Consider the following 17,950-nt stretch of genomic DNA (forward strand, 5'->3'; position numbering starts at 1 on the left):
CACTTATGCTTTCTCCTTCTTTGTTTCTGGATCATTCTTCACTCCATCATTAGTTGCGAATATTGTAAGATTATGATGATGATGACGGTGCTGCGATGATGATGATGACGATGATGATGATGAACCTATACTGTTAGATCTGTCACGCCTCTGTGCCTGGAAAGAAGTTAACATCTCCCCTTTTCTCATGGCTATTCAGGTTTTCATAACCACAGAATGCATTTTGTAAAACAAATTATGGCCTGTAAGATACTCTTCACTTGAAACCATGATTGTAATGGAGAATATGGTTAAGATGTTTCTTAAATCATATTGCATCTTCTGAGAACCTGCATGTATCTGTAGTTGTCTTTACACTTCCTCTTTTTTATATATATCATCATCATCATCATTATCATCATCAGCCAATGTAAGTCCACTGCTGAACAAAGGCTTCCCTCAACCTTCCCCATGAATTCAATGACTGGGCCAGTCTCTGCCAGGTTTTGCCTGCAAACTTCTCTATCTCATCCCCACCTCCTATCTGGCCTTTTTCTGCTACACCCACAAGCTCTTAGAGTCCAGTCAGTCAGCCTCTTCCTTCATCGGTTATCCCTTATTCTTGCTGGATGACCTGCCCACTTCCATTTCTGTTCTTTCATAACTTTGACTCTAGTCTTCTCTCTCACCGAAGTTGATCTTTTCCTGTCTCTTAAAAAGATATTCCCAACATTGTCCCGTCCATTGCTCTTTGAGGACGGGTTAGTTGATTTTCCATCGATTTTGTCAGTTTCTAGGTCTCACGACTGTGTCATAGCTGGGATTATACATTCGTTATATACTTTCCGCTCATACCTACTGGCAAGCTACTTTTCTTGGTGTCTCTGTGTTTACTGAATGCTTTCCACCCAATTGTAATGCGTCTTTTTATTCTGTTATCATAATCTTTCATTAGTTTTAGTATTTTTCATTCATTCATTCATTGCCAGATGCCATGTATCCCAAACAGGGTGGCCAAGGGCTTAGAGTTAATTGTTTTACAGGGAGGGGCACTAATCCTCCACCAACCTCACTTGACATGTAGGGAGTTATGCCAACAGCATCTGGTGTTCCCAGGCGGTCACCCATCCAAGTACTAACCAGACCCAACGTTGCTTAATCTTTCATTAGTTTTAGTATTTGCCCCAAGTAATTGTACTCCTTGACTTCTTCAAGTCGATGAGTCCATGGTTGTTCAGTCTGTATCCAGATGGAGTTATAAAAGAGATACAAAGTAGGGCAGTGGAGTAGCCTTAATGAGAGAGGGCAGCGTTTAAAAACTTCCTCTCCTGTTGTTTGCCGATGATATTGTTAGGTGAAGACGAAGGGGAACTTCAAGGCTTGGTGAATGAGTTTGGGAGAGTATGTAGGAAACAGAATCTAGGGAAAAGTAAAGTTGTGGTCTTCAAGAGAAGTGAAGCCACTGAATGCAGAGTGAGGTTGGATATATATATATATATATATATATATATATATATATATATGTGTGTGTGTGTACTGTATATTCATTTCTGGCCATACAGAGAAGGAAAGATGAGAGATTGACTAGGAGCGTACAGGTATATGTGAGTGAGGGATGATGTGGAGAGGTATGTAGGAGGAGGATGTGAGTTGGAGAAAGGGTAGCCTGATGGCAAAGGATAGGGTGACATGGAGGCAATTCATGTGTGGCCACCTCTTCTGGGAGTAAGGTCACCTTTTCTGGGATGAAGGCAAATGGCCATGGTCTTTTTGGGGGGGAAGAGGGTGTAGATATATGGATAGATAGATAGATGTTTTATTGACCACAGCCTACAGTAATGACAGTTTATACAAATACTATCTATCTATCTATTGCCAGACGCCCTAATCCCATACGGGGTGGCCACAAACAAATCCTCTCCATGTCGCCCTGTCCCCAGCGATTTCACTGCCCTGTTTCCAGCTCACACCCCCCTCTCTCATATACCTCTCCACTCCATCCCTCCATCTCATCCTTGGCCTCCCCCTCCCTCTCTCCCCCTCCACCTCATTCACATACACTCTCCTCGTCAGTCTCTTACTCTCCATCCTCTCCACATTGCCAGACCACAGCAGTGTGTTTCTCATAACATTTCCTATCACATCCACATCCACGCTACAACACTCTTTCACATCCTCATTTGTCAGTCTGTCTCTCCATGTGACTCCACAGGCTTCTCTCAAATAACTCATTTACACTGCTATCACTCTTGATTTGTGTCCCTCCAACAAGGTCCAAGCTTCACTTCCATATGTTAGAGTTGGTATCACAATACTGTCATGTAGTAACTTTTTAACTTCCATGCTCACTTCCCTGTTTCTTATCACTGCTTTCAAGGAACCAGCACCCATTCTTCCTTGTTGTACCCTTTCAAGCACTGCACCCTCCAAACTTCCATCCTTACTCATCACACTACCTAAGTACTTAAACGTACGCACATTTTCCATTTCCTCCTCATCCAACCTCACTGTACATTCACTGACTTCACTTCTCTCGAAGATCATAACTTTACTTTTCCCTTCATTCACCTATAGATTCCGTTTTTTACACACTCTCCCAAACTGATCCACCAAGCCTTGCAACTCCCCTTCGTCTTCACATAACAACACAGTAACATCTGCAATCAACAACAGTACAGGGAGTTTCCTAACACTTCCCTCTCTCATTAGAGCCACTCCAACATCCACTTCCCTACCTTGTATCTTTTTTATCACCCCATCCATTTACAAATTGAACAACCATGGAGACATGACACATCCCTGTTTCAACCCAACCTTCAAATAGAAAAATTCACTCAGTTCACTATGAACACGCACCTCAGCCTTAGCATCCTCTTACATACTCTTCACAGCATTCAGCAACTTCCCATGCACTCGATATATTCTTATTACTTTCCACAATCCTTGTCTATCCACCCTGTCATATGCATTCTCCAAATCCATGAAGACCACATACAACTTCTTTCCCTTCTCTAGAAACTTTTCCACTAAAGATCTAAGGATGAATATCTGATCTGCACAACCTCTTCCCATCCTAAAACCTCCCTGTTCTTCTCCAACTAATTCCTCTGTTATTTCCCTAACTCTGTCAATAAGTATCCTACCATATACTTTTCCTATTACACTAAGAAGACAAATGCCCCTATGATTACCATACACTTCTTTTTCCCCTTTCCCTTTGTACAAGGGAATAATTATACCTGACTTCCAATCCTCCAGGACTCTACCTTCCTGCCAGGCCAATCTGCACATCTTCCACATCCATTCCACTACTATCTCTCCCCTATGCTTCAGCATTTTACCACACACTCCATCAATTCCTGGGGCTTTCCCCATTTTCACTTTCTTCAATGCTTCTACAACTTCCACCATACTGATTTCTTCCTGTCTTCTTACCTCCCTTCCTCTCCCAGCCATTCCCCAGCAATTATATTTGCATTCTTTCATTCTCTATGTTTAACAATTCCTTAAAGTGTTCTCTCCATCTGCTCACTTTTTCTCCCTTCTCCACTAGTAATCTGCCATTTTTATCTTTCACTCCCCTACTAACTTCATTGCCACCCTGTCTAACTCTCTACCTCTTTCCAGAACATTTTCTTACAGTCCCTCCACTTTACACTCAGATTCCTTCCAAATTCCTCGTCCACTCTCTTCTTACTCTCTCTTACTAATCTTTTCACCTCTCTCTTCCTTTCGACATAAAACTCTCTCTTCCGTCTCACAACTTCTTCCAAGCCCCTATTCCTCATCCATTCATTATATGATTTTTTTTCTTTTGTGCCACAGCCTATCTCACCTCTTCATTCCAACCATGCTGTTCCTTGCACCCCTCTTCGTCTTCTCTTCATCCCACACACCACCTCACATGCTGCACATATTTCTTCTGTGAATATCTTGCACACACGTTCCACATCCCCTATATGCTCCAATCCATATTTATTCAATCGTTCCTCCACTTCTTATATTCTGCCTACAATACAATAATACAATAATAACACGAGGAAACTGGTGATATTTTTAGGAATACAGCTTCAGTAAATTGAAACTGTAGTCCACACAAAACAATACTTCTTGAAAGCATGATTTACTGTTACACTGGTAAGAGTTTTAGTATATCGTGGAAAATTTTGCAGGCTATGTCATGTGAGAATCTGTCTGAAAATAAGCTTTCTGGAGTACTGAATTGATTGGTTTGTCTCATATTTTGTGTGAGTGTACAGTCCTGTACATGTCTTTTAGTCTGGATAGTTGTCCATAAACACACAAGCGCTTCTTGACCGGAAGGCGGCCACGCCCCCTCCTGTTCTAGTGTCCATTTTCTATCGCCAGTGAGTAAGCCGACACTCGGAAATGTGTAAAGGATATTCTGTGAGATTCATTTACACAGTCTTTGACCTTAAAGATATCATAAACCAAAAATCTTGGAATATCCTTGTAAACTAAACACCTCGGTGAGTTTGACTGGAAGATAGAAAAATGTATGTTTGCCATGACACTGCTTTCATTTACTGGTCTATTTCTAGTTAAATCTCTAATATATTTTCAACTCGAAGTGATGGTACTAATAATAGCAGTCACAGCAAATGACAGTGAATCATCAGTGCGGTTAGTTCTTTCAGTCCACATGTTACAAAAGAATTTTTGTTTAACTAAGTCGGATAGTGATGGGCAACCTCACTCAACATAGGACACCTGGTTTGAAATGGTTCTTGTTACCCCTAATAGTTGTTTTAATGGCCAGTTGTACAATTTTATCACTGGCTTTAAGTCTGCATCATCCTGAGACTCACACCCTGCAGGAGCGATGACATATGTGCTGCATCAAATACCCATTGCTCTACAATAAATGTTACATTATTGTTCTACTTAATAAACTATACAAACTTAAAGTCATGACATATTTTATCCTGCACATGAATTTTGACCGCCGTGGACACTGAACCATCGCAGGTGAAAGATGAGCCCAATTATTCATAACTGGAGCAGTGTTCAATCGTAAAGTCATTCATATGTAATATCTCAGCATTTTCGAGCGTACCCATATAGGGGAGGGCGGTGATGATTCGGCCACTTTTTCGAAAAAAAATCGTAATAAATAAAGTTTAAGAAATTCTTAAAATCTGCTTATTCCAAGAGGAAGCCACATCTTTTGGCTCTTTTGTGTGCTATTGTCAGTTCTTAAACTTACGACATTTCTTGGCAGTAATCCAAACTCTTAAGGTCTCCAAAATGGCCGAACCATCCCTCTTGGTGTGGATGATTCGGCCACTGGCGTTGGATGGTTCGGCCACCATGTGGGATGATTTGGCCACTTGTCTCTGGGGCTCAATTAAAGATTAGATACAGTAGAAAAATTAAGAATCAAATTTTCATCTGTGCTGACATGATTTATTGGATTTATTTTTACCTAAACAATCTCCTTTTAATGAAACAAGTAACAAACAATCTCCTTATAATGAAATTAAATGGCTCTACTCTTGCCTATCTCAGATAAAATAAAACTATAATTTTGTGAAAGAAAATATCCGAGTCAAATGAAAGCCACTTCTCTTACATGCTGTTTACTCTTAACGCATTTTAAATTCAGTGAAACAAAAATCCAAAGTTGTAATACCTTTGCCTTCGCTTAGTGCTTTGTGAAACTGGTTCAGGTAATACTCCAATTATAACGATTCTTGAAACAGAAGCTTCATCAATTTCTGAGGGAAAGTAGAGAGAGAGAGAGAGAGAGAGAGAGAGAGAGAGAGAGAGAGAATATGTAATTTTATAGAAAAAAGGTAAGGGGATGAGTCTGTTATGATGTGGCAGGGGTAAACCAGCTCTGCTGTTGGGCCCTGCTGCGGATGTTACTGAGTGCATTGCGCAGTTGACCCTTGTGCGGTGTGGTGCGGTGAGGACCAGTCCGTTCTCCCCTTTGGGGCAAAGATGCGAATGAGTGGTTGAATGGATGAGTAAATGGGGAGTGTGTCGTCCTGTCTCGGCTACCTCCCTTTCCTTGGGGGAAGCAGCCTAGGTATAAAGATAGATAGACAGATAGAAAAAAATCATCAAATAAAGAAAATAAATCATTAGATAATTATGAGGGATGGTTCGGCCACCTGGCAACCCTGCCGAACCATCCCTCACTTCAAGTGGCCGAATCATCCCCCATGTATAAAGATGTACACATGGCGCCCCGAAACCCAGAGTTCATAAGCTGTTCGAGTGTTATCTACTCTCACGTCACCTATAGACAATAAATGATATTTGCACTATATATGGATAACAACCCTGAAGTATTAATGGAGCTACTGCTTACGTTGGATCACCGAAAAAGTACATAGGGGTCATGAAAAATCATAAAATCTAACCTGACGTTGCTGTTTCCCGGCCAACCAAAACAAAAACACATATACCATCTGTCAGCAAGATCACGCAACTTCATGTGAAATCTCAATGATCTAGGTCCCCTACATTATTCAGGAGGGCCAGTGGCCGAACCATCCTCCTGGCCGAACTATCACTGCGCTCCCCTATAACAAAGACTTTTGCCTTGTCCTGATTAATTTTCATTCCATAATTATGACAATACTGCTGCAGTAATGATATCTTCACATAGTAAAGGGTGGCTCAATTGTAAGTTTGTCAAAATTTGGTCTCAGTATTGTACTGTATTGAAGTTTCGAAAAAATAGACTTCTGTGTAATTTGTGGGTCTTATCTGGATTTATAATCGCTTATTATGTGACAGTATTGTATGTGCAATGTAATACTATACCAGATGTCAAGTGTTAATGAGGAGCCTACACATGGTGGTGCTGTGCACCCTAGATGGAGCAGCTGCAAAATCTACCCAAGAACTAAAACTTCTCATATTTCCTTGCACCTCGTTGTGAGAAAGATCCTGGTTCAACCCTGGTAGGGTGCTGTCTACCACAAAGGAGGGCACTGAATCCCTAAATGGTGCATATACTGTACTGATCCAGTTGGACAAACCCACTGAAGCAGTTGTTTATCTGTGGGCGATGGGTATGTTCAGTTGGGCAGACCAGGGTTAAAAAACAGCAGCTACATCAGCAGCCAAATGTTGTCATTATTACAGTACTGGAAATTATAACATCTGTTTTTGTTACATTGTGCTGTAAAGAGTACTGGTCTGTGTCCCTTTTTTCTTTCAGTCTTTATTTTATCTGAAATGCCCGCTTTCCTACTTATTTTCAGAATCTATATTATTAAGAGTACAGATTATACTGCATTATGTTAATTGCTGCAAAATTTATCCATTATTGATTGCATACTGTAGCAGTATATGAAGTTCAGTAATATTTTTCAGTAATATTGTTCTGTAGTGTAAGTTCCTTAATTAATTTATGAAAGTTTTACATAACACTAGAGCTTCGCTTCATGTAATAATGTACTTTGTGCCTTTGCCAGTCTAGCTCATTTAATTGGAGGAGTGAGGTGTGCTGAAGAGGAGTGTCAAAAATTATTTCAAGCTTTTTCAAATCTCTGGCTGTTGAGGAATGACATGCAAATAAATGCATCCATATCTCTTACCCTCCATTGATATGGAGACGGTCATTTTCGAGCATGATAGATACTGACTATATCCATTTAATTTTAAAACATAAAAGGCTTACTAGTACAGTATTAGTTTTAGAAAAGAATTATATGTTTTCATATACAGTAATTATTTTTGTGAAAATGAGGGACTGTGATAGTTGTACTTTCTCATTTGCTAGTAACATTGAAGAATGATATTTTTGGCGACACTATTTATTTTTTACTAGCAAAACATCAGATTCTAAGGAAGCCAGTAAAACTGTGGACATTAATGACTCCCACAGATTTACTGGAAATAAGAACTAATTGATTCTCCTGAAGATTTTGGAGCTACCTGAGGAAAAGGGGCATTTTTGCCACTGAGTGCCATAGCAAGCATAGGGATTGCTGAGAGGACTTTCAGTTTTGCCCAAAGTCAGTGCCATACAGAATTGCTTTAACTCTGATAAGTTCATAAGAGATTCCTCATAAAGGTCATCGGAAATAAACAGGCTATACCAACAGGTGGGGTAAGGAATGATGTTAGCTCTAATCTAAACAGGCAAAAGATACCATTACAGTGTGTGAACCAACCATTCTTGAATCTTAATGCTCCAAAATATTACCATGGCTGCGACATGGAGGACAGCTGGGTTGATATACCTCAGATGGGAAAACCATTTACTGAAAAAGCCTCCACAACCACGAATAATATAGGAGGGAAAGTGAGTTGGAGTTCGTAAACGTCATTTCAATCCAAGGAATAGGGCATTTGTGTTCTGGTATGAATAAAGTTAAGATCATCATCATCATCATCACCGTTATTGTCATCATCATCATCACTATTATTGTCCTTGTCATCATCATCATCATCATCATCATCAACATTGTATTGTTATAATCGTCATTCACACAGTCAATCAGATGACAAACTCTAGCAAAACCAGAAATGATGCCTTCCAAGTTAATTGTCCTACCTCCAAGAAAAGTATGACAACAACACTAAAGGAAAAGAAATTTGAATGACAAATTGTATCCTGGGTTGCCTGTGTGGCTATCCCTTGTTGCAACCACAGGGCCCATAGTTCCTTGGAAAGATGTTCCAGTGGGAATTACATCATGATAATAAATATGTTAAATCACTGTGGGTGCTTAGAGGTGAGCCACATTCAAGACATAACACAGCACTGCACTAACATGCTTCGGTATTTAGAGAATTATACAATCATATATGATGCTGGTAGAAAATCAGAAGAATAAGTTATAGCACTGGGGAAAAAAAAAAAAAAAAAAAAAAAAAAAAAAAAAAAACATAATCCTGATTGTTGCTATGTGGAAAGTACATACGAAGAAAACCTCAGACCACTTCATGTATGGTGGTCAGGACAAGAAGAATGATTGGGCCACACACTGTAGATGACAACATCAGTCCAGTTTGGACCTAGGTTGACAATGGCTTTTGCACCATCCACCTGCCACAAACCCACCGTTTCACATTAAAATGTGGAGGAAGATTCTTAATTATGAAGCGCTGTGGAATTACAGTACCATTTTTCTTGCACATGGAGAAGCCAAGATGGTCCTGTCACTTAACACTGTGCTTGTTATCATTGTCAGAGGCAGTTTGTCTCTTTAGATGCCGACAATGATCATCTCATAGGAATTAGAAAAGATACGATAGTGTAATGGATTTTTAAAAAAAATGTAAGTTTTAAATCTTATTGTATAAAAGACGAAAAAGCAAGTTACCATCTCAGAGTAACATTAACTGTTTTCCATGTAGTCACACTCCTCCTTATGGTAGATTGTTTGATATTAGCCATTTGTCTGTATTTTAATTTAGTTTGTATTTACTATTTGCAGAGTATTGTAATTAATTTATTTTAGCAAAATTTATCTATAGTTTTATTTTATTCTTAATTTTTATTTATTACCACATATCTGACCTTCCAGTAGGTGAATATATTTTGGAACAGTAGTCTTTTTTTAAGTAGTATTGTAATAATAGATTTTTAATCAATTTTTTATAGCTTAAGCAGTATAGAATACTTGCTAATACTGTATTGTCATTAACTTGCTACTATGTGTATTTTGCCATTTGTAAATAGAATCTTAGATGTTAGATTCATGAATTATGAAGCTTAATATTCTTCATGATCATATTTCTCAAGTGCTTATTTAACATTTAGCCCCTTCAGTTATTGCACTTCTATGTCTAGACTGAATAGGTTTTAGAGTTTATGCAAATATGTCTTCTATTCCTGTACCTTCTATCATGGCCAGTTTTTCTCATATGTTGTACCCCGCAAAATTCGTATAATCCATTCATTATTATTTTTTTAGACTTACTATTATTTTGAGCTCCACTTTTGATGTGGTGTGTGGATTGGAGGCACATTGTTTACTCTCATCATAAATTTATCCTTATTTAATTTAATCCTCTTCCTCCCTCATAACCCTCATCCTCCATCCTGGAGCCCTGTAACCCAAACTGCCCAATCTCTCAGTCCCATCCAAAAATTTGAAATGCCAGAATTCCGTAAAATGTAAATTTTGAACATCTTAACATCAACATAAAACTCCCCTCCCAAATCTAAATAGCAATGTTTTTGTTGTTAACTGAGCATGTCCAGGTATATTAAAACCCCTGTCTTATTATTCAGTTGAGTAAATCGCCCTTCGACATAATTCCACAATATTCACTGCTATTTTATGAACAGAGGAGCTCCTAAGGACAGAACAAATACACATAGCTGTGTAAAGAAAATACTGACCCCCTTTCCTTGCTGCATTCCAGCATTAATGCCAGAAATAAGAAATTCCCATTTATCACAATACAGTACAGAAAGAAAAGACATTTTAGTCCCATTGAGTTTTATACAAAGTACATGACAACTTCTCTGGCCTCTCTCCTCCCACTTTACCTCAGGACCTACCTTAGACTAACATTATACTCACTCTCACCTCTTTACTCCCTTTCCTCCCCCTCTCCCTCCTCCCGGTGTGGCCTAGCCCCGCTTCAACACCTTGGCTCGAGTAAGTACACACGCACCTCCGTCTTGCATGCTTCAGCAGGCCCGGGGGTCACCTCGCCACTCACCAGCTACCACGCACTCATACAAGCAAATTCATCCATCATAGAATATTTGTTAAGATTTATGCTACACTGTGTAAGCCATGTACCTTGTAGTTGAAGAGTAATTATAGTATACTGTACTGTAATATACAGTAAATCCAGGCTGTCATGGATATTTTTTCTTTTTATATTAAAAAAAAAAGAAAACTACGATAATGCTGTACAGTATGATGTCTAACAAGTAATTTTACTCAGTGATTAAAGGTTTCATTCAAATGTACAGTCCAACATTTACTGTAAGATGATGATTTTTTGTTTGTTTTGTGTGGATTCAATAAGTATTATTTCAAGTACTTTAAATGTAGTCATTATTTCATGTACCTGTATGTTGTATTTCAGTATTACATATACAACAGGAATATTCTTATACTACCATGAACAGGTGGACCTGAGCCCTGGGATGAACTACAGTTTTCGTATTATTGCGGTAAACCGTGTAGGCCGCTCTGACCCCAGTGATTCAACTGATGAGTGTGCCTCCCCAGGCCTACCCCCAGCTCACAACCCCACAAACCTAACTCTCACACCAAGTGGACCCGGCCAACTTACTGCATCATGGCAGGTAGGTGCAGTATCACATTTGATCATGTGCTTGCCTTTAGGTTTAATAGATCTCAGGATCAGATCATGAGTGATAAGAGAGATTAAGGTAATAAGGTTGTGATCAGAGGAGCCCAATGGAGAGAAAAAGTTAAGAGTGTAAGCCGAAGGATTAGTTGTAAGGAAGAGATCAAGTATGTTGGAGCTCTCTCCAAGGCGGTCAGGGATACGTGTAGGGTGCTGTACAAGCTGCTCTAGGTCATTAAGGATGGAAAAGATGTAGGCTTGTTCACCAGGTGGATCAGTGAAAGGGAGAGGTTGCACTGGACAAAATTCAGTACAAAGCTATAAGAATTATTAGTAACCCTGCAATAACAAATGAATTACCTACCCTACAAGTAAGAAGAAATGTTGCCTTCCTTGCAATATTTTGCAGGTACTTTTATGGCAAATGCTCAGACAAAGTTGCATCCATTGTGCCACCTCTCGTCACCTTCCCCCATGCTGCATGGGCATCAGGTAGTGCTGATGACTGGACTGTCACATTGCCATATTGCAGAACTTCTGCCGATCAGAATTCATATATTCCCCGAACTGGATATCTATGGAACTTGCTTCCCCAAAAATTCAACCTGCAGCAGTTCAAGCCCAGCTGTTACAGAATTGTTATTAATGGAGGACATTTGTAATCTTTCTTATGGCTTACTTTTTTAAATTTGTTTTTCCTTCCTCTGTTCATCTTGTTAAAAAAAAAAAAAAGTGATGACATTTAGGACAGGTGGCAGTACTGTCCAAGCAGGAGTATGGTTATGCCCAGTTTGCCATATGAGCATGGGAAATAACTCCATCTTGTGTGATGTTTGTGATATGTGGGTGCATAAGAGATGGAGTGGTATTAGAGATAGGCTGCAAAATAATGCTTACTATGCATGGGGTTTGAGGGGAACAGCATGCAGAGGCAGAGAGATAGGAAAAGGTTAATCTTGCTGGAGAGTTGCTTGAGTGTGTGGATGAGTTTTGCTATTCTGGGGACATACGTGTTAGAGGTAGGGTTGGAGCTAGCTTGGTAGCTAAGTGAAAGAAGTAGTTGGAAGAAGATTAGGGAGCTGTTACCCCTTCTGACACTGAGAAGTTCTCCCTTTCATACTATGGTGTCCTTGTATGCTGCTTGTGTTAGGAGTGTGATGCTGTGCGGTAGTGAGACTTAAGTAGTAAAGGAGGAGAATATTTATGGGCTCAAATGTGCTGAGATGATGATGATTAAATGGATGTGCATTGTGGCCTTGAATGACAGACCTAGGGGAGCTAAGATTGTGAATGAAGAGTTGAAAGGAATGATGAGACTTGAATGTACTGATATTATTGTTAGTGAGAAGGGGTAGGTTGAGGTGGTTTGGACATTGATGGAAAGGATGGGGATGACAGCTAGGTGTGGAGGGTAAAATGTGTGAACACTAAAAGCAGAGTTGTCTGGGGCAGACGGAAAAAGACTTGGGATGAAGTCATGGAGTGTGCTCTTAGGAATGAGAGACTGAACAGAGTGGCTGCTTGTGATCAAGCAGTGTGGAGAGGCATATCAGGTGGCAATATTGTCAAAGGCTGATGCATGCAAGTGTTTCGAAGCCTTAATAAACAAATGAAAATGAATTATATGACAGTAAGGTGATACAGCCTACTGTATTTAGCTGATCACTGTCATCTCTTCTGCTTCATCTTCATCATAATTTAAGAATAAGCTTGTCGAGAGAAAATGTTTAGGATGATAAGTGAATTTTGATTAAATCAGTGAAGAATCGCTTTTTGCTTTGTTATGAATGCATGGTTAATAAGAGGTATAAAGAGAGAAAGTTCTTAAAATAGATGTAAAATTTAGTACAGTATTGTGAAGTATGGACCTGCCAATAATATAAAAGTAGAGTACTGTAACTGTATAGGCTACTAGAATATTTAAAGGAAGGTTGAAGGAACAGAGTATGATCTGTTAGCAAGTTAAAATTAACCAGGGAGTAGACTGGAACAGCAGTTGAACAGGGTAATACTCCCAAAGTGGATGGTAAGCTGGGGACAGCGAGAGCTGGAGCTCCTGTTTCATCAGTCCTCGGGGCTAGCTTCTGATCATTCCCCCTTTGCTGAGCTTTTTCAGCATTTCAGTAACACAGAGAGTAGGACAGTATGCTGTCACATACACTTTCCTTCAGCTGTCAACAAACTACATGCACATTACACACCACACATCCTATTCTAAATTCAGCAAAATGGCATCTCAACAACCATCCTTGGAGCCTTGGAGGGAGGGTGAGGAACCATAAAAGTCCCTGCTAGCTGCCCCTGTCCCAGTGATGATCAAATGAAATGCATGGAGCCATTGTCTGACTCACTCTTTGTTCATTTCTGAAACAATTGTTGCCTTTTCTCTAATTTTCTCTCTGTTGAACACCACCTCTCTTCCTCCAATCCTCACCTTCTTATCCTCACTGGGACTCAGTTGTTTAGGATGACTGATAGCAAACTCTTCTCTGTATCTTTCTACATTCTCTATATTCACATCAGAGCCAAAGGTGGCTGTTGTGTGTATGTATGTACATGACAACATATCTTGCTCTTGTTATCCTGAACTTGAATCTTCTGAATTCTATATTCCCTGGGTTTGGCTATCCTGTCATTCTCTAAGTAAATATATCTAAAGTAAATATATCTAAGTAAATATTTACTAATGGCCTAATTCTGCTGACCTTGAAAAATTCCTTGTTTATCTTATCTCGAAGATGGAACATATCCTATCAATTTTTCCTTTCTCTGAAATCTCCATTCTAGGTGACTCAAATGTTTACCACCACCTTTGGCTCTCCTCTCCTTTCACTGAGCCACCTGGCAAACAAGCCTCCATTTTTTCTAACCTTAATGATCTAGAGCAGCTTCTACAGCACCCAAAGCATATCGCTGACTGCATTGGAGATAGTTCCAACACACTTAGCCTCTTTCTTACAACTAGTTCTTCTGCTTACTCTGTTAGGCTCCCCCAGTCACAGCCCTATCACCTTAACCTATCCTATCACTCAAGTAAGACCTGTGTACTCTCCCAGGAGATGGCACCTGTGGCAATTTGGAGCTTCTGATTGGGAAGCTTTCAGGCAGTACTTCGTGATTTTCCCTGGAATGATTATTGCTTCCATGGTTGAGAGCCATCTGAGTGTGCCTCATGCACTACAGAAGTTTTTCTCTCGGGCATGGAAGCATTCATTCCCTTTTCTTATCCTGTCACTAATGAAAAAAAAAAAAAAAAAAAAAAAAATTACTTTACTCACGCCTGTTTTAATGCTGTCCACAACCAAAAGACCTACAAAATGTAGCAGAGCCAACCTACCCGTGAATCTCATCTCTTTTATGTTTCTGCCCAGAACCATGCTAAGTCTGTTCTCCACTCTGCTAAGAATAACCTCATACGTACCAAATGTTCTGAATTCTTGGACTCAGGTTCTTCCCACTTCTTTTGGCAGTTTTCCCAAAAAACCTCGCTAACAACTTTACTTGATCATCCTTCCCTCCTCTTTTCTGCTCTGAAGGCTCTGCAGCTGTTTCTTCTACTGAAAAAGCAGATCTCTTTCCTCAGGCTTTCTCCTCTAGTTCTACATTAGATTATTCCAGTGTTATTTCTTCACACCCCCTGTGGCGGGGGGAACACAACCTGGCCGCACTATGGGGTGGTACTACTACTCTGTGGCCAGGTTGTGTTAGGAAGAATACTGCCACCGTATTCCCTGCGTGTCGTAAAAGGCGACTAAAAGGGGCGGGGTGAGGGGACTAGGGACCCCCTCCTCTGTTTTTTAGTTCCTAAAAAGAGACAGGCCAGAGAAAGGGATGGGGGATGGAGTTATCCCCGTACCCTGAAGATTGGGTCTATGAATGTGCGTGGATGTAGTACAATTGAGGCTAAAAGGGAGGAGATTGGGAGAATGTTTGTGAGAAGAAAGTTGGATGTGTTAGCTTTGAGTGAAACGAAGATGAAAGGGAAGGGGGAATATATGTTTGGAAGTGTGAATGGAAGATTGTCAGGTGTTGATAGAGGAAGGGCAAGAGAAGGTGTGGCCTTGTTAGTGAGTCCGGAAGTACAGCAGTGTGTGATTGAATGGAAGGAGGTGTCATCGAGACTGATGTGGGTGAAAGCGAAATTTGAACGTGAGTTGTGGGTGTTTGTGAGTGCATATGGGCCTGGTAGTGAAAGGGATGAACAAGAGAGGGAGTCTTTCTGGAATGACGTTGATAAGTGTCTGCAGAGTTTTGGAGCGAATGTGAATGTGGTAATGATGGGAGATCTGAATGCTAGAGTGGGAAATGTAGCAGTTGAAGGCGTAGTTGGTATGCATGGTGTGCCTGGAAGAAATGAAAATGGGGAACGAATGATAGCAATGTGTGTTGAGCGAGAGATGGTGATTGGGAATACGCTGTTTGAGAAGAAAGATATTTATAAGTATACATGGGTGAGACAGGAGGGTGGAAGGGTTGTTGATAGAGCCTTGATGGACTATGTGGTTGTGTCTAGGAATGTAATAGGAAGATTGTTGGATGTGAGAGTTCTGAGAGGGGAGGGTGGAGGTATGTCTGACCACTACCTGGTGGAGGGAAAGTTAAGAGTAGGTAAGAGATGGGTGAGAGCTAGGAGGGTTAGGTGTGGCAGGGAGGTTTTGAAAGTGAGTGAGTTGGATAAAAGAGAGAAAAAGATAGAGTATCAGGAGAAATTGAAAGATGAGTGGAACGCAGTGAAAGATCGGGAAAATGGCAGCGTGGAGGAGGAATGGCAGTTGTTTAAGAGTGCTGTGGTGGGGCATGCAGAAGAGGTGTGTGGTGTGAGACGTGTGGGTGGTGGTGTAAGAAAAGGAAGTGAATGGTGGTGCGAGGAAGTAAGTATGGCTGTGGCTGAGAAGAGACGTGCATATGAAGTGTGGCTGCAGAGGAAGGATGAGATGTCATATGAAAGGTATAAGGAAAAGAGGAATAGAGCGAGAAGGGCTGTGCGTGATGCTAAAGTGGCAGCAGATGAGAGGTGGGGTAGGCGGCTGACAGAGAATTTTCAACAGAATAAGAAAATGTTTTGGAAGGAGGTGAAAAGGGTGCGAAAGGGAGAGTCTGGGAAGGAAGAACGAGTAAAAGCAGAGGATGGAAGGATGTTAATTGAGATTAATGCAGTAAGGAAGAGATGGGCAGAGTATTTTGAAAGATTGTTAAATGTAGAGGAGGAAAGGGTGGCTGAGATTGTGGCAGATAGAAGGGTGCAAGGAATAAATGTGTTGGGAGAGTTGAATGATTCTTTGATCACGAAGGAGGAAGTGGAGAAGGCAGTAAAGGAGATGAAAACAGGGAAAGCTGCAGGTATGGATGGGTGTGCTGTGGAATGCCTGAAGGGTGGTGGAGTGACTATTGTTGACTGGTTAGTAAGATTATTGAATGTGTGCTTTGAGAAAGGTATGGTGCCAATTGACTGGGCAAGTGCTTGTGTGGTCCCGTTGTATAAAGGCAAGGGTGATAAGTATGAATGTACTAGCTTTAGGGGTATAAGTCTGTTGAGTGTTGTAGGTAAAGTGTATGGTAGAGTGTTAATTATGAGAGTTAGAGAGGGTACAGAGGGAGTGATTAGTGATGAGCAGTGTGGCTTTAGGAGAGGGAGGGGATGCGTTGATCAGGTGTTTGCTGTGAGACAAGTGTGTGAAAAGTATTTAGCGAAAGGCAAGGATGTGTTTTGGGCATTTATGGATTTAGAGAAAGCGTATGATAGAATTGATAGGGAGGCTTTGTGGACTGTTTTAAGATTGTATGGACTTTATGGTAGGTTACTAAAAGGGGTGAAAAGTTTTTATGTAAATAGTAGAGCGTGTGTAAGAGTGGGAAATGCTGTGAGTGATTGGTTTCCCGTGAGAGTGGGGCTGCGACAGGGATGTGTGATGTCGCCTTGGTTGTTTAATATTTACATGGATGGTGTTGTAAGGGAGGTGAATGCAAGAGTTTTAGGTGGTCTGAGTCTGGTAAATGTTGATGGAGGAGAGTGGAATCTGAAGCAGCTGCTGTTTGCAGATGATACCGCACTGATGACTGATTCAGAGGAGAGATTGAGACAGTAGGTAGAGGAGTTTGGAAGGGTGTGTGAAAGGAGGAAATTGAAAGTAAATGAGAATAAGAGTAAAGTGATGAAGTGTACGAGGTTGATAGATGGTAGGGGGATGAATATAGTTTTGAATGGTGAGTTGCTTGAGGAGGTAGATTGTTTTAAATATCTAGGGTCACATGTTGCTGTGGATGGAAGAATAGATGCAGAAGTGAAGTTTAGAATAAATGAAGTAGGAAAGGTGCTGGGAGGAATGAAAAAAGTGTTTAAATGTCGTTCGCTTAGAATGGATGTAAAGAGAAGGCTGTATGAGGGTGTTGTGGTACCGACTGCATTATATGGGGCTGAAACATGGAATATGGGTGTAGCAGAGAGGATAAGTTTGAATGTAATGGAGATGGGATGTCTGAGGAGTATGTGTGGAGTGACGCGTATGGATCGAGTGCGAAATGATGAAGTGCGAAGGAGAACTGGAGTTGTTCGGGAGATGGCTGGTAGAGTTGAGCAGAGGGTGTTGCAATGGTTTGGGCATATGGAGAGAATGGATAGTGAGCGATTGGTGAAAAAGATAACTAGATCTGATGTGAGAGGTGTAAGACTGAGAGGAAGACCACGAATAGGATGGATGGACAGTGTGAA

At 40.6% G+C, this 17,950-nt stretch overlaps 1 protein-coding gene across 1 annotated transcript in view; it reads left to right on the top strand.

The window, feature by feature from the left end:
* The window catches only part of LOC145416430 (uncharacterized), a 657,995-nt gene that overhangs the window by 426,936 nt on the left and 213,109 nt on the right, over positions 1-17,950 (top strand). The window contains exon 18 of the mRNA XM_080285378.1: positions 11,057-11,236. Coding sequence (XP_080141504.1) covers positions 11,057-11,236 — 180 coding nt within the window. The remainder of the gene's footprint in view (positions 1-11,056; positions 11,237-17,950) is intronic.

This window comes from Coenobita brevimanus, chromosome 106 (assembly GCF_032717465.1).
Source record: "Coenobita brevimanus isolate Jiangsu-jjx chromosome 106, ASM3271746v2, whole genome shotgun sequence".
NCBI lineage: Eukaryota > Metazoa > Arthropoda > Malacostraca > Decapoda > Coenobitidae > Coenobita > Coenobita brevimanus.